The sequence below is a fragment of the Rhinoraja longicauda genome, chromosome 4 (genome assembly GCF_053455715.1).
Source record: "Rhinoraja longicauda isolate Sanriku21f chromosome 4, sRhiLon1.1, whole genome shotgun sequence".
Lineage (NCBI taxonomy): Eukaryota > Metazoa > Chordata > Chondrichthyes > Rajiformes > Arhynchobatidae > Rhinoraja > Rhinoraja longicauda.
In genome coordinates, this window is record NC_135956.1 from 73,791,131 (window position 1) to 73,807,953 (window position 16,823).

General features: G+C 41.1%; 1 protein-coding gene across 5 annotated transcripts in view; it reads right to left on the reverse strand.

Annotated features, from left to right (window-relative positions):
- The window catches only part of LOC144592874 (tyrosine-protein phosphatase non-receptor type 1-like), a 55,521-nt gene that overhangs the window by 28,839 nt on the left and 9,859 nt on the right, over nucleotides 1-16,823 (reverse strand). For all 5 annotated transcript variants that reach the window (XM_078398065.1, XM_078398063.1, XM_078398066.1 and 2 more), the window contains exon 2: nucleotides 15,028-15,118. In XM_078398065.1, the coding sequence (XP_078254191.1) occupies nucleotides 15,028-15,118 (91 nt within the window). The remainder of the gene's footprint in view (nucleotides 1-15,027; nucleotides 15,119-16,823) is intronic.

Here is a 16,823-nt window from a genome sequence, read left to right on the forward strand (position 1 = left end):
TGACTGCACTGCCGATACAGAAGAAACCACAGAGAGGGACAAATTCAGTACAATGCTAACTTGATAAAGTGTATGCGGTGTACATCACAAGATCCAATTAACACCTTAATAGACAAGAAGTCTAGTCAACATCATGTCAGAATTAGCTAGTGAACCACCAACTGAAACATTGACATTTTCCACCAATTTCAGTTGATTATCCCCACCAATGCCTCAAAATCTAGCCCCAACAAATTCCCAAAACATATTCTCACCTCAATCATTTAATCATTTTGCACACAAATTGTCCCATGCTTGCAGATACAGTTAAACTGCAAGTACTTTTCTGTTATTCCAATTTAAATTATGCTTAATTAATGGGACCTCTTAAAATGCTGCAGCACTGTCCAGCAAAGTTCAAACAGTATTAAAACTATTCAGAACTTTCATCAATTGCTTAAGCAATTGTCTGCCAACCAATTTTCAATGCTTAGAAATTTGGTCGGCAGACAGGAAGCAAAGAGTAGGGATTAACGGGTCCCTTTCAGAATGGCAGGCAGTGACTAGTGAGGTACTGCAAGGATCGGTGCTGTGACCGCAACTATTTACAATATACATTAATGACTTAGATGAAGGGATTAAAAGTAACATTAGCAAATTTGCAGATGACGCAAAGCTGGGTGGCAGTGTGAACTGTGAGGAAAATGCTATGAGGATGCAAGGTGACTTGGACAGGTTGTGTGAGTGAGCAGATGCAGCTTAATGTGGGTAAATGTGAGGTTATCCATTTTGGTGGTAAGAACAGGAAGGCAGATTATTATCTGAATGTTGTCAAGTTAGGAAAAGGGGTAGTGCAAAGAGATCTGGGTGTCCATGTACATCAGTCACTGAAAGTAAGCATGCAGGTACAGCAGGCAGTGAAGAAAACTAATGGCATGTTGGCCTTCATGACAAGAGGAGTTGAGTATAGAAGCAAAGAGGTCCTTCTGCAGTAGTACAGGGTCCGAGTGAGACCACACCTGGAGTACTGTGTGCAGTTTTGGTCTCCAAATTTGAGGAAGGACATTCTTACTAATGAGGGAGTGCAGCGTAGGTTCACTAGGTTAATTCCCGGAATGGCGGGACCTTTCGTATGTTGAAAGACTGGAGTGACTGGGCTCGAATACACTGAAATTTAGGCGGATGAGAGGGGATCTTATTGAAATATATGATTTTTTAAGAGATTGGGCACGCTAAAGGCAGGAAACATGTTCCCAATGTTGGGGGAGTCCAGACCCAGGGGCCATAGTTTAAGAATAAGGGGTAGGCCATTGAGAACAGAGATGAGGAAAAACTTTTTCACTCAGAGAGTTGTAAATCTGTGGAATTCTCTGCCTCAGAAGGAAGTGGAGGCCAATTCTCTGGATGCTTTCAAGAGTTAGAAAGAGCTCTTAATGACAGCAGAGTCAGGGGGTATGGGGAGAGGGCAGGAACAGGGTACTGATTGTGGATGATCAGACATGATCACATTGAATGGCAGTGCTGGCTCGAAGGGCCGAATAGCCTGCTTCTACACCTATTGTCTATTGACATTTTTACTTTTTAACAAGGTCAAGAAATAGTTAGTGAACGGTTAATATGTTTTTAGTGGTATAATTTGAGCAATAAACATCTGTGAAATACATCAAACACAGCTGGAAAGCAAAGCTGCTAAAACAATGCAACACAGCTGGGGCACCGCACTGAAATATCAACTAAGGCAATAAGAAGGAGGGAGAAAGAAAACAGGAAATTATAGACCAGTTAGTTTGACATCAGTGGTGGGGAAGATGCTGGAGTCAATTATAAAAGACAAAATTGCGGAGCATTCTGATAGCAGTAATAGGATCGTTCCGAGTCAGCATGGATTTACAAAGGGGAAATCATGCTCGACTAATCTTCTGTAATTTTTTAAGGATGTAACTAGGAAAATTGACAGGGGAGAGCCGGTGGATGTGGTGTACCTCGACTTTCAGAAAGCCTTCGACAAGGTCCCACAAAGGAAATTAGTGGGCAAAATTAGAGCACATGGTATTGGGGGTAGGGTACTGACATGGATAGAAAATTGGTTGACAGACAGGAAGCAAAGAGTGGGGATAAATGGGTCCCTTTCAGAATGGCAGGCAGTGACTAGTGGGGTACCGCAAGGCTCGGTGCTGGGACCGCAGCTATTTACAATATACATTAATGACTTGGATGAAGGGATTAAAAGTACCATTAGCAAATTTGCAGATGATACAAAGCTGGGTGGTAGTGTGAGCTGTGAGGAAAATGCTATGAGGTTGCAGGGTGACTTGGACAGGTTGTGTGAGTGGGCGGATGCATGGCAGACGTAGTTTAATGTGGATAAGTGTGAGGTTATCCACTTTGGTGGCAAGAATAAGAAGGCAGATTATTATCTGAATGGTGTCAAGTTAGGAAAAGGGGACGTACAACGAGATCTGGGTGTCCTAGTGCATCAGTCACTGAAAGGAAGCATGCAGGTACAGCAGGCAGTGAAGAAAGCCAATGGAATGTTGGCCTTCATAACAAGAGGAGTTGAGTATAGGAGAAAAGAGGTCCTTCTGCAGTTGTATAGGGCCCTCCAGGGCACCTGGAGTACTGTACGCAGTTTTGGTCTCCAAATTTGAGGAAGGATATTCTTCCTATTGAGGACGTGCAGTGTAGGTTTACTAGGTTAATTACCGGAATGGCGGGACTGTCATATGTTGAAAGACTGGAGCGGCATTTAGAACGGAGATGAGGAAAAACATTTTCAGTCAGAGAGTTGTAAATCTGTGGAATTCACAGTGGAGGCCAATTCTCTGAATGCTTTCAAGAGAGCTAGATAGAGCTCTTAAGGATAGCGGAGTCAGGGGGTATGGGGAGAAGGCAGGAAGGATTGAGAATGATCAGCCATGATCACATTGAATCGAATTGAGAAGGATGAGAGGGGATCTTATCGAAACATATAAGATTATTAAGGGGTTGGACATGTTAGAGGCAGGAAACATGTGCCCAATGTTGGGGGAATCCAGAACCAGGGGTCACAGTTTAAGAATAAGGGGTAGGCCATTTAGAACGGAGATGAGGAAAAACTTTTTCAGTCAGAGAGTTGTAAATCTGTGGAATTCTCTGCCTCAGAAGGCAGTGGAGGCCAATTCTCTGAATGCTTTCAAGAGAGAGCAAGATAGAGCTCTTAAGGATAGCTGAGTCAGGGGGAAGGCAGGAACGGGGTACTGATTGAGAATGATCAGCCATGATCACATTGAATCATGGTGCTGGCTCGAAGGGCCGAATAGCCTACTCCTGCACCTATTGTCTATTGTCGAAGACCATATGCATGTTTGATGAAAGATGATTAAAGCCTTAAACTTGGGTTTAAACTTGGTAGTTTGATCTGTCAAGCACAACTTTATTTGCATCTAGAGACCTGCTTTAGGGTTGCAATGACTTGTTTTTCAGAATTTACCTGCACAAAAAGCACAGTACAAAGCTGCGAACGCCAACTATCCTATTCCAGATATCTGGTCCTGTCCACACATAATGTATTGTAAATACAGAGAGCCAGAACTCAAAATGAACAATTCCACCAGAGAGAAGCAGAAATCACATGTAGCACATGATCTGAAGAATTGATGGTATGCATAATGAATAACATTTACATATGAGAGTCCAGACGTTGGCATTTTAATCACACAAAACCAATTAACAAAATCAATTTTAGATTATATTTATAGGCACTGTATAATACAAATCAACCCAAGATAAAGTTGAAAACCGAAAGGCTCAATCTGCCCACCAGTATCTTAAAGTAAAAAATGATTGATCACAGTGCAAGAACAGGAAAAAATGTTCCTTGAATTGAAAAATATATAATTTTGAATTAGAACCTGCATTGCCTTGATAATTACATACCAGATTCCCAATGAAATCACATAATAAAAAATCCTTATGCTCGCTTCCTTCCCAAAAAGTAAAAAATATTAATTCCAAATATATATTTAAAACATATTTACAAAATTAAGAGTATGAATGGAATCACCCCAGTTTTAATAGACTGATTAAATGCACACTACAAAAGTAAGGATTGTTTCACTGTGCAAGAAAGTTTTTAATGCAACACAACAGCAATATACAAGTTATACTTCTAAATAAATGATGACTTCCAAAAAGGAAAATCAACTTTAAAACAAAAGGCCAATAAAAGAGGCCAATAAAATTTCCATAATCATGTTTACAAAGGTTACATTGCAGATGTCAACAGGAAAAGTTCTACTCTTTCTGGTAAATCGAAGCTCTGCTATTCTCGGAAAGATGACATCACCACTCAAGAAAAACTAACTAACATAATACTGTGAACGGTTCCCGATGCAACTCACAGATGAACACAGCTGCTTAACCGTTTCACTGCTTAAACAGGCAATATGCCAACTAGAACAATTTTGCAAATTATCCTTAAAATTGTTTGCCAAAAGATTAATGCATTTTATCATCACTAAATGAGGTGTACATCATGTGGCTACACTCATTGTAGATAATGTCCTGATCCTGAGGCTGTTCTTAAATGCAACAAACTACTTTGAAAACAGAAAAAAATACCCAGAGAAGGGGTATAAGAGAAGGGAGAACCAGAGGATATAAGTTTAATGTGGTGGGGGGAGGGGGACATTTAATAGGAAGCCGAGGGACAACTTTTTTTTTACACAAAGGGTGATAGGTATATGGAGCAAGCTGCCGGAGGGGGTAGTTGAGGCAGGTACTATCACAAGGTTTAAGAAACATTTGGATAAGTATATGAATAGGATAGGTTTAGAGGGATATGGGCCAAACACATGGAGGTGAGACTAGTGTAGATGTGGCATGTTGGTCAGTGTGGGCATGTTGGGCCAATGGACATGTTCCCACGCCAAAAGACTCCACGACAATTACAACTCTATGACTATGATATCTAATGAGCAGCAGTAGGCCATTTAGCATTTCAAGCCTGTGCTGCTAATCAGTGGAATCATGGACAACCATCCCCTTCGATATCATATTCTACTTACTCCCCATAGCTCAATACACTTTGTGTTCAGAAATTAATCTTTTTCTTTAAAATATTTACATACATTCTGTGTGGTAGTGAATTCTACAGGTTCACCTCCAACAAGTGAAGACGTTTCTCATCTCAACCCCAAATTTCTCCAAGTGATACATCTTCCTCACATCCAGAATGTCTGGCGGTGATAGAATTCCACTCTTGTTCTATCTGGCAAATAAGACAAGCTAAACTGCAGATTCCCCCCCCCCCCCCCCATTCCCTGGTCCTCTTCCTCTATTGATCTATAATAAAATAATAGTGGGGTTACATATGCTACCCTCCAACATGCAGGATCTATTCTAATAAGCTATAGAATTTAGGGAAATATATTCAATGAAGTAATTAATTCCTAGTTCTTTTTTTCTGTACTCTGGAATGCAAATTCAGGCTTTTTTTTCAGTGCCATTAATATCTCCAGTGTTATATCCTTACTAATTATAATTTTCTTTAGTTTTTCACTTTTGCTAGGCAACTAAGAATCAACATTTCTCTAATATTTGCTGTGTGTTCTTTGAAGACAGAACCAAAGTATTTAATTAGTCCTTTGTTCCCTATTATAAATTCCCCCCTTTCTAACCACATGACCAACTGCCCAATTTTATATATGTTCTCTAAAAGTTTACTTTCATACTCTGCTTTTGTTCTCCAAATCATAGTTTGCCCTCTGTGCCAAAATCTAAACTGCTCCCAATCCCCTGTACTGTTGGAAATCTTATCTCTCCTCTCTTGATCTCATACTATACTTTCTTTGCTTGCTAGCCATGGCTGGATTGCTTCAAGGATTTATATTCCCCCATATGCACCAATCAGGAATATATGCCGATTGCAGTTCCTGCATTTGTTGTTTAAATGTTACGTATGGCTTATCGACCATCAAACCTTTTTACTAAGCTCTGCAATCTCACATTGCCAATACACAATATAGACTAAATACAAGAGGATTGCACAGGAGCTAATGAGGATAAAGCATTCCCTGGATGGCTGCTTATGATACGACCCAAAATGTTCATCCTGCACACACTCCAGAATTCTTCAATATAATTGCTGATTTGGTTTTGCCTGGTCCATTGAGATTAATGTCACTCATGATTAAGAGGGAACCATAATTGCACACATCTTTAATACCCAGTTTGAGGGTATTCCCTGTCGGGGTGACATAGTGGCGTAGCGGTAGTGTTCCTGCTTCACAACGCCAAAGAATCGGGTTTGATTTTGACTACGGGTGCAACCTGTACAGAGTTTGTACATTCTCCCTGTGACTGCATGGGTTTTCTCTGAGTCCTCCCATGCTCCTACAGATTTTGTGGTTAATAGACTTGTTAATTGTAAATTGTCTTTAGCGTGTAGGATAGGGCTAGTATATCATGAACTCGTTGGGCTAAAGGGCTTGTTTCCATGCTGCATCACTGAAGTCTAATCTCTTTTTTGACATTACCACTACCATTTTGAAGCCTTCGACACCCTTCTTATAGTCAGCAAGCCAAAGTATAGAGGAACAGACCATTCTGTCCACCAAGTTAATGCCAACCATCAACCACACATTTATACTAATTTTACAGCAATCCCATTTTTATATTCCTCATTTATGTCTCGTGGGCATGTACATGAATTGGAAAGGTTTAGAGGGTTGTGGACCAACACAGGCAAATGAGACTAGCTTAGACGGGCATCTTAGTTTTCATGGACAAGTTGAACCACCAATGTTTAAAAAAGGTAAAGACCACGTGGCGAATTAAATTATTTGATGGGTACCTCAGTGTGGATACGATTGATTGAGGGACCTATTTCTCTATTAGATTGTTCTCTGATTCTTTTTCATTAATAGTGAAATTGTCTTTACTTTCATTACTCTATTTTTTTTAAACTACCGTTGAGTCACTGTGGAAAGTCCCTGCCCTCATCACAATAGTTTCACTATTTAAATGACAATAAAGTCATAGGAAGGAGGCTTTACCAATTACTTGCCTTAATTTACCTCCAATTATCTATAATTGCACAATCATCCTAAAAGGGCAAAGATAACAACAGATTCTTTACTTCAGTGCTGACAATGCCCTAAAGTACTCTTAAATGTTGTCAAGGTGCATAAATGTGTTTGTCACCAGCATAGAGATTACTTATTTACCTGCTATCCTTTTACCTCATTTCCCATGCATGAGAAATCAAACCTTTGGAGAAAACTTATTTTTCCAAATCTCAGTTCTCTCTCCCCCGATTCTCAGTCTGGACGGTCTCGATCCGAAACGTCACCTACTCTTTTCTCTAGAGATGCTGCCTGACCTGCTGAGTTACTCACTTTTTGTGTCTATCTTTGGAGATCTAAAGTGCTTCTTTCCTCCAGGAGCCAAACTCTCCCTGGACTGTTATCAAATGAAGAAAATACACATGCATTGTCACCAACTTCTAACCACCTTCATCCAGCCAAAAAACGTTATCACATGCCAGATTCATGACCATCTTTGAAAACTGCACAAATTCCTTCGCTGGTTCAGATCAATCCAAAGACAACAAAACATTCTTAACCAATCTTGCACAGGATAGTTCAATGACTGTGTGGCCACTTGATGTTTACCTTCTGTCCTTCTCCAGCTGATACACACTGCCCTCCATTCTAAACAATACTCTGAAGCATTTTTGATAGTAAAGGCACACCAAGAATAGCTGTGTTGCACCACCAGAGGCAGAGCTGGGTGAAACTGGAAAGACATATGTCAAATTGAGTGACATGTAATAAGCAAACAATGTACAGGATGAAACCTCACCATTTTACCCGAGGCAGGTGTACCTGGCTGCAATTGTAGTGGCAGAAGTGACTATAGTTCTTGTGAAGATTAAGCCACCGTCAATCAAAGACCTCCTCCACGATGTTGTGCGACACCAACATTTTGCCAAGTGTGATAAGTTCAAAACAAATCTGACAGCTCAAAAGTGTGCATCCAAGAGGCACTGTCCACAATCAGCAACACTTTAGAGATGTAAAAAATCATGGGGGACACAATTAGACAGGATAGATGGTCACAGTCTTTTTCCAGGGTAGGGGAGTCTAAAACGAGAGCGTACAAGTTTAGGGTAAGAGCAGTTTTTCCACACAGAGGGTGGTGGGTTTATGGAACAAACTGTCAAAGGAAGTGGTTGATGCAGGTAATGTTTACAAGACATTGGGCAGGTACATGGATAGGAAAGGTTGAGAGGAATATAGGCCAAATGCAATCAAGGGTACTAGCTTTGGTAAGCACCTTGGTCGGCATGAATGAGTTGGATTTCCATACTGTGCAACTCTATAACACAATCTCTAACTTCGTGCCCTGAAACATCCCTCAACCTACCATTATAGCCAAGGCAAAGAACATAGCAGGACATGCTGGAAACAGCTAGGCTTACCTAAAAAATGTACTGCCAGCCTTATGTAGCTGCAACGCAGGAAACAACAAACACAGAATACAATAAATAGAATTTAACAATCCCACACGCAACAGATCAATCAAAATGTTGCAATCCTGCCACACCTAGTCATGAATGATGGTGGACAATTAAAGAAGGAGAAAGTGTTGGAGTAACCCAGCAGGTCAGGCAGCTCTGGAGAACGTGGTAGCTGATGTTTCAGATCAGGACCCTTCAGACTGACAGGAGGGGGAGTAGGGAAATCCAGCTCAGAAATGCAACCAGATTACCTACATAGATACTGCATCCAAAAGAACAAGTCAGAGGCTGGTTATCCTGCTGCAAATACCCCAAACCCTCTCTATCATGATCATCATCAAGACACCAGTCAGGGATGTGATGGAATACTCTCCACTTTGCTGGAAGATTTCAGCTTCAACAACTTCAAGAAGTTCAACAAAAAGCAGATGGCATGCAGAGCGTGGCGATTCTTTGCTTGCCCTTCACAGAAAAGGATCTACTAGCACCCCAAAGCTAACCTATTGATTTACAAAATTCTTTACAATTTCTCACCTTGGCTACTGTAATACTACCTCCCAAACCCAGGGCCTCTTCCACAATGGAAAACAATGGCTTCAGGTGCATGCAGACACCACCACCTTCAAATTCCACCCTAACTTTCATACTGTCCCGACCTTTAAATATTACACTGCTTCATTAACCATTCACCAGAAGGCCTGCAATGGCTCAAGGGGGCTAGTTCACACATGGGCAATCAATACCAGCCTTGCAAACAATACTTGGATCACAAAATGCATCATGGCTTCTAGTCCTTTAAAACTTTCCGCATGAGCAAAATCAGCACTTCCTTACAATATTTCTCAGATTATCACATGATTCTACAGTTAGCTTTATGGTTATAAAACCAGGGAAACTTTGTCAGAAAGAGCTACCCAACTTCATCACACCTTACACTTTGGGGTTCCTAACTGCAGGCCACAGCTCAGAGGAACAGCTCAAAGTGGTTTTAAATGTGCCAAATCTTTCTGCCCCTACTATCTAAAGGAGTGAATTCCAAAACTTCTCTCAGTCTCATAGCAAGATAATTTCTACCTATGACTGCTCTTCTCACGACAAATGATTCTTTCACTTCACAATTGGATTACTTTCGGTGTTCTACAACTTGTATCATCCCCAAACTTATATCTGCATTTGGTCTCTTATCAACAGGCATGGAGACATCCTTCATAATACATTGATGACACCCAAGACCTAACTGTCTATTACCATGTTGTCAGACTTGTTGCTCAGGATCCATAAGTCATACAAGCCGAATTAGGCCATTTTGGCCCATTGAGTCTACTCTGCCATTCAATCATGGCTGATCTTCCTTTCCCTCCCAACCCCATTCTCCTGCCTTCTCTCCCTCTGGGCCCATAACCCCACCAGCTTACCACAGTAGAATCCAACTTCAACTGCTGCCACAAGTAGCCGTGGAGTTGGGGGATCAGTAAAGATAGCTTTCCATTAAAAGCAACATTGCACACCAGCAACTCTAAACCTGACCGGGAGACATCAACACAAATGACAAATTAGCTGACTTTAAAAAAATCATTTACGAATTCAAAGACTTTTAGAATATTGGAGTTTTAGAGTTTCAGCCAGCAAAAATCAATGGCACTTCTGGTGCACCAAGTCTCAAGATATTTAAAATGGAGCATAATTTTCAAACCCCTCAATGGAAAATGTTATGCTCCTGTTGGTATTTTGTGTCATTCTTGCTCTCCTATATTCATACGTCAAAAGACAAACAATTGTGTTCATTGAGAACTCAGCCGAGTAACAGAAATCAACATCCAAAATAAGATTTTTAAAACAGGTGTACTCTGCTTGGTTGTACCTACAGAGCATTAATTCTTCGTAGTACTCTCGATCCGAGTGTCAGAACATTCACAGGGCATGTGCTTTCAAAAAGACATCTGCATGGCCTTCCCTCTGATGGCACTCTCCCAGCAATGGATCCCACATGACCATGTGGACAGATTGGGCAGCCTCAAATAGCATATCTGTTCACTGCTGAGAACTGGGGTTCTGGGCTACAGCCGATCCAGCAGGCTTTCACTGTGGATAGGAAACACCTGCTCCATGTGTTGACAGACCACTTGGATTCCAATGGTCTCTCTCATCACCTGATGAATGTGACGGAGACTGTTGTCACCCCTCCCAGTGCAGCACGTGACAACAGCCCTCACTAGCCTGGAGATTTCTCTGGAGTACCAAGCTGAACCTAATGATTTCACAATGACTGCTCATCCTGGCCTATGAAACACCACCCCTTACAGTTACCATTGTCATACCAAAATATGGGTTGACTCATGGCTGTGTCTGTGTCTCCTTTTAGCACTTCCACCTTTTTAAAATAAATTTCATGGCCTCAGCCAAACTGAAATGTCAAGACATTTGACTGGATTCATTTGAGGTCTTGCCAATTGTATTCTGAGCATCTGCAGTTTGCAGAGTTTCCCAGCAATGTTTGTCAGGTGAAAAGTAAACTTGTTTTTTCTGAGAATGTTGCCAGGCAGTACAATGTAATCAAGGAATATCTATGGCTGCTGTTTGGACTTCCAGAGGGCATTTGATTTTTTTTTTTTCGAGTAGATTAGAGACAAGTTTGGAAACTGAAAACAAATTATTGACCTGGTAGGCAAGTGGCAGAACAAACAGTTCGTCGAGGTGTGATTCGGGGTGCCTTGCAAGAATCTATGTTAGGACTGCAACCTTTCACTAGATTGATTAGATGATAGGATAGAAAACTACACACAAGTAACGGTTAAAATTGAATCCAATTAAGGTATTTCAGGATACAAGAATGACGGTAATCATTTTGGTTGCCATCAGCAGAATAGTTTCAAGAGCTAAATGGGCAGCTCCTGTTCTTGTTAACAATTAATTCCCCGCAACCACACCACTCTTTACATAATTGCTTGCAAACATGTCCAATGTGGTCTAAACAAATTTTCTTTAAGTTAAAAATTCAAAGCCCTCATTTATTACAAACTACTTCATGGGGGACTTTCATATTTATAGTGAAAATAAATAAATAATACCCCGTTACATTAAATTCTATGCCTCTAAAGATCTGAAAATTATGCAGAGGCTAGATCCTTGTTGCAAATTTAAATTTATGATTTTTTTAAAGATTACCTATAAGCAAATTTATTAAGTTTACTGATCCTTTTTTCCATTTTACCACAAAACAAAAAAATGTACACGCTACTCCCAGATCTCAATGCTCACCAGTTCTTCAATCTTGGGCCCACAAAGTCCTGTTTGTTGTTCTCCAGACATGCTGGTTGACCCACTGAGTTACTGCAGCATTGTATCATTTTTTGAACTCTCCTCATCTCTGGCCACCAATGGCATTCCCACAATGTTGACCATCAAATACCATTGTGCTAAATAAAAATTGTACCTCAGCATTCCGCAATCTACCTTTCTATGGTTCCTTTCTTTCTATCCTTCAGACATAAGGGCTGGTGTCTCAATACACTGTTGCATTAGACTCCACTGCAGTACTGAGACACCAGTCCACCAACACAATGCTTCTGCACTGATAAATGAATGATATGTCATGTTGCTTGTTGCTACTCCTCAAGCTGTCCGTCAGGATCATGTGTGGCTTGCTTCCATAACAGTTCAATACTTCTGCACGTTCTTAAATGATTGATGATTACTTTCCAGGATCAGCATATTCTATCACAGGAAGGGCAAATGGAGCTTGGCACAGCAAGTGGGAAAGTTGACAGAATGTTTTGATTTCCATGTGCTCCTTGTATTTAGCTTTCATGCGTTCCAGACCTTCCAGGATTCTTCTCTATCACTTTGTCGACTTGAGCTAGGTGTTCTCACTTGATGAAGATATTATATTTTCTCAAGATAGTTTTAAGGACACCATTAAAGCTATCCTCCTAGAAATTATATGCCAAGATGTGGATGAGTGGAGCACTTCCTTTTGGGAGTCTGTGTTAGGCATGATGACGATGTGGTCTGTACACTGGAACTGGTTTTGTTTTATCAGAGCCACAATGTCAAACATGGCCCGAGAATATGCTGGCATTGTTGACCTATTCTACTCGTGGATTTGGAGAAGGATTTTGCAAACAGCTTCAGTAATACTTGTGGTATTTCAATTGTAAATGTCCACGTTTTCAAGACAAAGCTGGGCAAAAATCTCAGCAATGAGACCAAAAGCTTGGCAATAGATTTAAGTTCTTGTTTTTCCACTTTTTTGCTGACACATTGGAAGTGGTGGTTCACTTTGATATCTTTATTCATGAAGACGTGGCTCCCAACATGTATGAAGTGATCTACTTTGATCTGAATCTTATAGACAATAGACAATAGGTGTAGGCCCTTCGAGCCAGCACCACCATTCAATGTGATCATGGTTGATCATTCTCAATCAGTACCCCATTCCTGCCTTCTCCCCATACCCAAACAGAGTTCTATTGCAGCATCAGGTTGGCGATGGACTTGGTCTTTTGGATGTTTACTGCGAGCCCTGTCCTTTTATACATATCGATAAAGAAATTGACATGAAGGGATTTGGAGCACAGGATCTGAGTGTGCAGTGTTCACAGGGTAGACCTGTGAACTCATCTATATACTAAAACTCTCATTTGTTATCTTGTTTGTGACTGAACTTCAGCCAAAACGGTACAAGATAGTGCAACAATTTTAGGCCCACCTTACTCACCATTGTCACTTTAGTGATAATGCAAGTAGTTTTATTGAAATCGGTCTATATATTTAAAGTTATTCACATTTTAAAGTTTAAAAGGAGGGGAGGGGGAGAAGGGAGGTTGAGGAGGGGGGGGGGGAGGTCAGGGTGCTGCACCAATGCAGGAGAGGTTTGGGCCCAATGGGTCCACTTTGTCTAGTATACAACTAAAATTGACATGATCTTTATTCTGTAGTGCAGGCTGCAGAGGCTGAACAGTTTCCAACTCCAGTCAAATTTTTCCAGTAAGCTGCCATTTCCAGAATTTAAATAGCAAAGCAGGAACTTATATTTAACTGCTCACGTCTGTGCAGATCTGAAATTCTTCTCAGCTTCAATAATAGCACATTTAATGTGAAGACATGTTGGACTGTATACAGTTTAAAAAGGACCCTGTCCAGATGCTTTTATTAGATAAATATACAACTAGGGGCGGGTATACACCCACTAATACTGCTGGCGTTCACTGATAGGACTAGCAATTCTCTGGTTGTTATTGGAGCATTACAAAATACTAATATCCAGAGGTCTCAACTGTTGAGACACAATTCCCACCAAAGCAGCTGAGGAAATCGGATTTCAAGTAATTGAGCACTTTTATAATAAAAAGCTAATATCAGTTAAAGGGTTCCCAGAGTTGCCTCAAAACCCATCCTTTCACCCAAATGTTTCCAGGGAAGAAAATTTGCTTCAAGTGATCTAGGCTGCCTGCATAATTGAATTGGACCTTAACTGAAAAAGTAGTTAAGGGTAGACCACTAACAGTGACTATCTACTATTCAGTAAGATTATGATCTATCCCACCTTGGCTCAAATGTCACTCTCCTGTTTCCCCCTCACCTGTATCGACCCATCACTAGCCAGACATCACCTGAATCCACCTATTACTTTCCAGGCTTTTCTAACACCCTTTTGTCTCCTTTTCACTTCTCACCTTTGTCACTTTACCCATCTGCCAATCACCACTCCTCACTGTATCCACCTATCACTTGCCAAGCTTTGTCCCATCTCCTTCTCTCTTTTGTAGTTTTCTCTCCCCTACTCCAATCAATCTGCAGAAAGTTTCCAATTCAAAACATCGTCTGAACATTCTCTCCACATACAATGCGTACCTGCTCCACATACTTGCTGAGTTCCTCTTGCACTTAGTTTCTTTTGATCTGACCTTTCTGTCCTGGGCCTCCTCTATTGTCAGAGTGAGGCCCAGCGCAAATTGGAGGAACAGCACCTGATATTTTGCTTGGGTAGCTTACACCCCAGTTGTATGAACATTGACTTCTCTAACTTCAAATAGCCCTTGCTTTCCCTCTTTCACCACCCCCTCCCCTGTTCTCCCATCAGTCTTACTGTCTCCGACTACATTCTCTGTCCGGCCCACTCCCCTGACATCAGTCTGAAGAAATGTCCCAAAACGTCACCCATTACTTCTCTCCAGAGATGCTGCCTGTCCCGCTGAGTTACTCCAGCATTGTGTCTACCTTGAAACCAAATACTACGTTCTCAGCATGTTCAGTACCTTTTCAGTCATAATCCCCATGAATGAATCCATCTGCTGATTCTCACTTACCCACCTTCGTTCATCCTCAACATTTGAAACTCAAAATATGAAATTGGAAGAAGTTAATGTACCTCTTAAAAATAGCAGTGTTTTTTTCTCTGAACCAGTTGAGTTCTACCCACTGCACCTAAAAATTTACTTATATTTTACTTTTCATACGCCAAAGCACAAAAGATAGACAAGTAATCAGATGTTAGCCTTACAATTAATGTTACTACAATATTTTTAAAAGTGCGCATAATCACTTACAGGGGCTGACATCTCTGTATCGGTTTCGAATCCTGTTTTCTGGATATTTGGCTACTTTATATGGAAAGTCCTGAGACTGATTTCGAATTTCCTACAATCAAAAGCAAAAATCATTAACATTTGCAGACAAGAATCAATGTACCTTAAGTATCTGCTGAATTCATAAATTGACGTTACATCAAGTTTATTGTCATATGCACAAGTACAGTCAAGTACAGGTACAATGTAAATTAAACTCCTATGGTACTTTATTAGTCACATGTACCAAGGTAATCCAGTGTCTGATTGTTTGATATTACCAGTAGTTCATTGTCTAGCTACCCATTAGTCCAGTGTGAGCAGGGGATTGGGAACACTGGCTACATGCACAGCCGGTGCCCCAAATACCTGGAAAATGGGCAGGTTTGAGGTGGAAGGGCTTTTATATTTTGACTTTTTCAACTAGCTGAATTCAGCAAATTCTGTTTTCCATTCCCTTAAAATTCACCAGTGCTCAGTTTCCATCTCCATTTAAACTCAGAAGGTTCACTAGAAAATGTATTAAACTATGTCATAGAGTCATAGAGTGTGGAAACAAGCCCTTCAGCCCAAGTTGTCCACACTGGCCAACAATGTCCCAGCTACACTAGTCCCACTTGCCTGCACTTGGTCCATATCTCTCCAAACCTGTCCTGTGATGTGCAAATGAAAGTGAAATAAATGTTGGGACTATTAATGGGAGTGACAGTCAATAGTCCAGAGATTTTGTTAGTCTAATAACTAAAGATGCCCGAGTTTTTCATGTACAAACTTTTGACCCAAGAAAAAATTTGAATTGAGTAATAATGTAGTTTCCCAACTTGATCATATTTGCCTTGTTCTTTTACATTCCACAGTTTGCTGATGACACTGTGGTGGTGGGCCGGATCTCCAACAACGATGAGAATGCCTACCGGGAGGAGGTGGCTGATCTGGCACTCTGGTGTCAGGACAAGAGCCTCCTCTTGAATGTCACTAAAACGAAGGAGCTGATTGTGGACTTCAGAAGGGCTAAACATCCAAGGACGTACACGCCACTGGAGATAAATGGGTCTACTGTGGATAGGGTGAGCAGTTTTAAATACTTGGGAGTCTGCATCACAGAGGATCTGACGTGGGCAACGCACATTGCCGCACTGGTGGGTAAGGCAAAGCAGCGCCTTTACCACCTTAGACAACTGAGGAAATTCAGTGTGTCTCTGAGGATCCTTCATTGCTTCTACTCTGGGGCTGTAGAGAGCATCCTGTCCGGCAACATTACAGTCTGGTTTGGGAACAGCTCTGCCCAGGACAGGATGGCCCTGCAGAGAGTAGTGCGTTCGGCAGAACGCACCATGGGAACTACACTCGTCCCCCTGCAGGACCTATACATCAGGAGGTGCAGATCCAGAGCAAGCAATATCATGAGGGACCCCTGCCACCCCAGTAACGGACTGTTCCAGATGCTACGATCAGGCAAACGCCTCTGCTGTCACGCTGTGAAAACGGAGAGGATGAGACGGAGTTTCTTCCCACAGGCCATCAGGACTGTCAACTTTTATAACCCCAGAGACGAAATTTTTGTCTACACTATAGTAACTTATTAACTTTATTTATATGCTGTAACTGTAATTCTTTTTTGTGCACAATCCACAGGCATTGCCACTTTCATTTCACTGCACATCGTGTATGTGTATGTGACAAATAAATTTGACTTGACTTGACTTTTGACCAATCACATGTAATCAGATGAAGCATTCGCAGTTAAAAGTATTTAATGAAATCAAAAATCTAAAAAA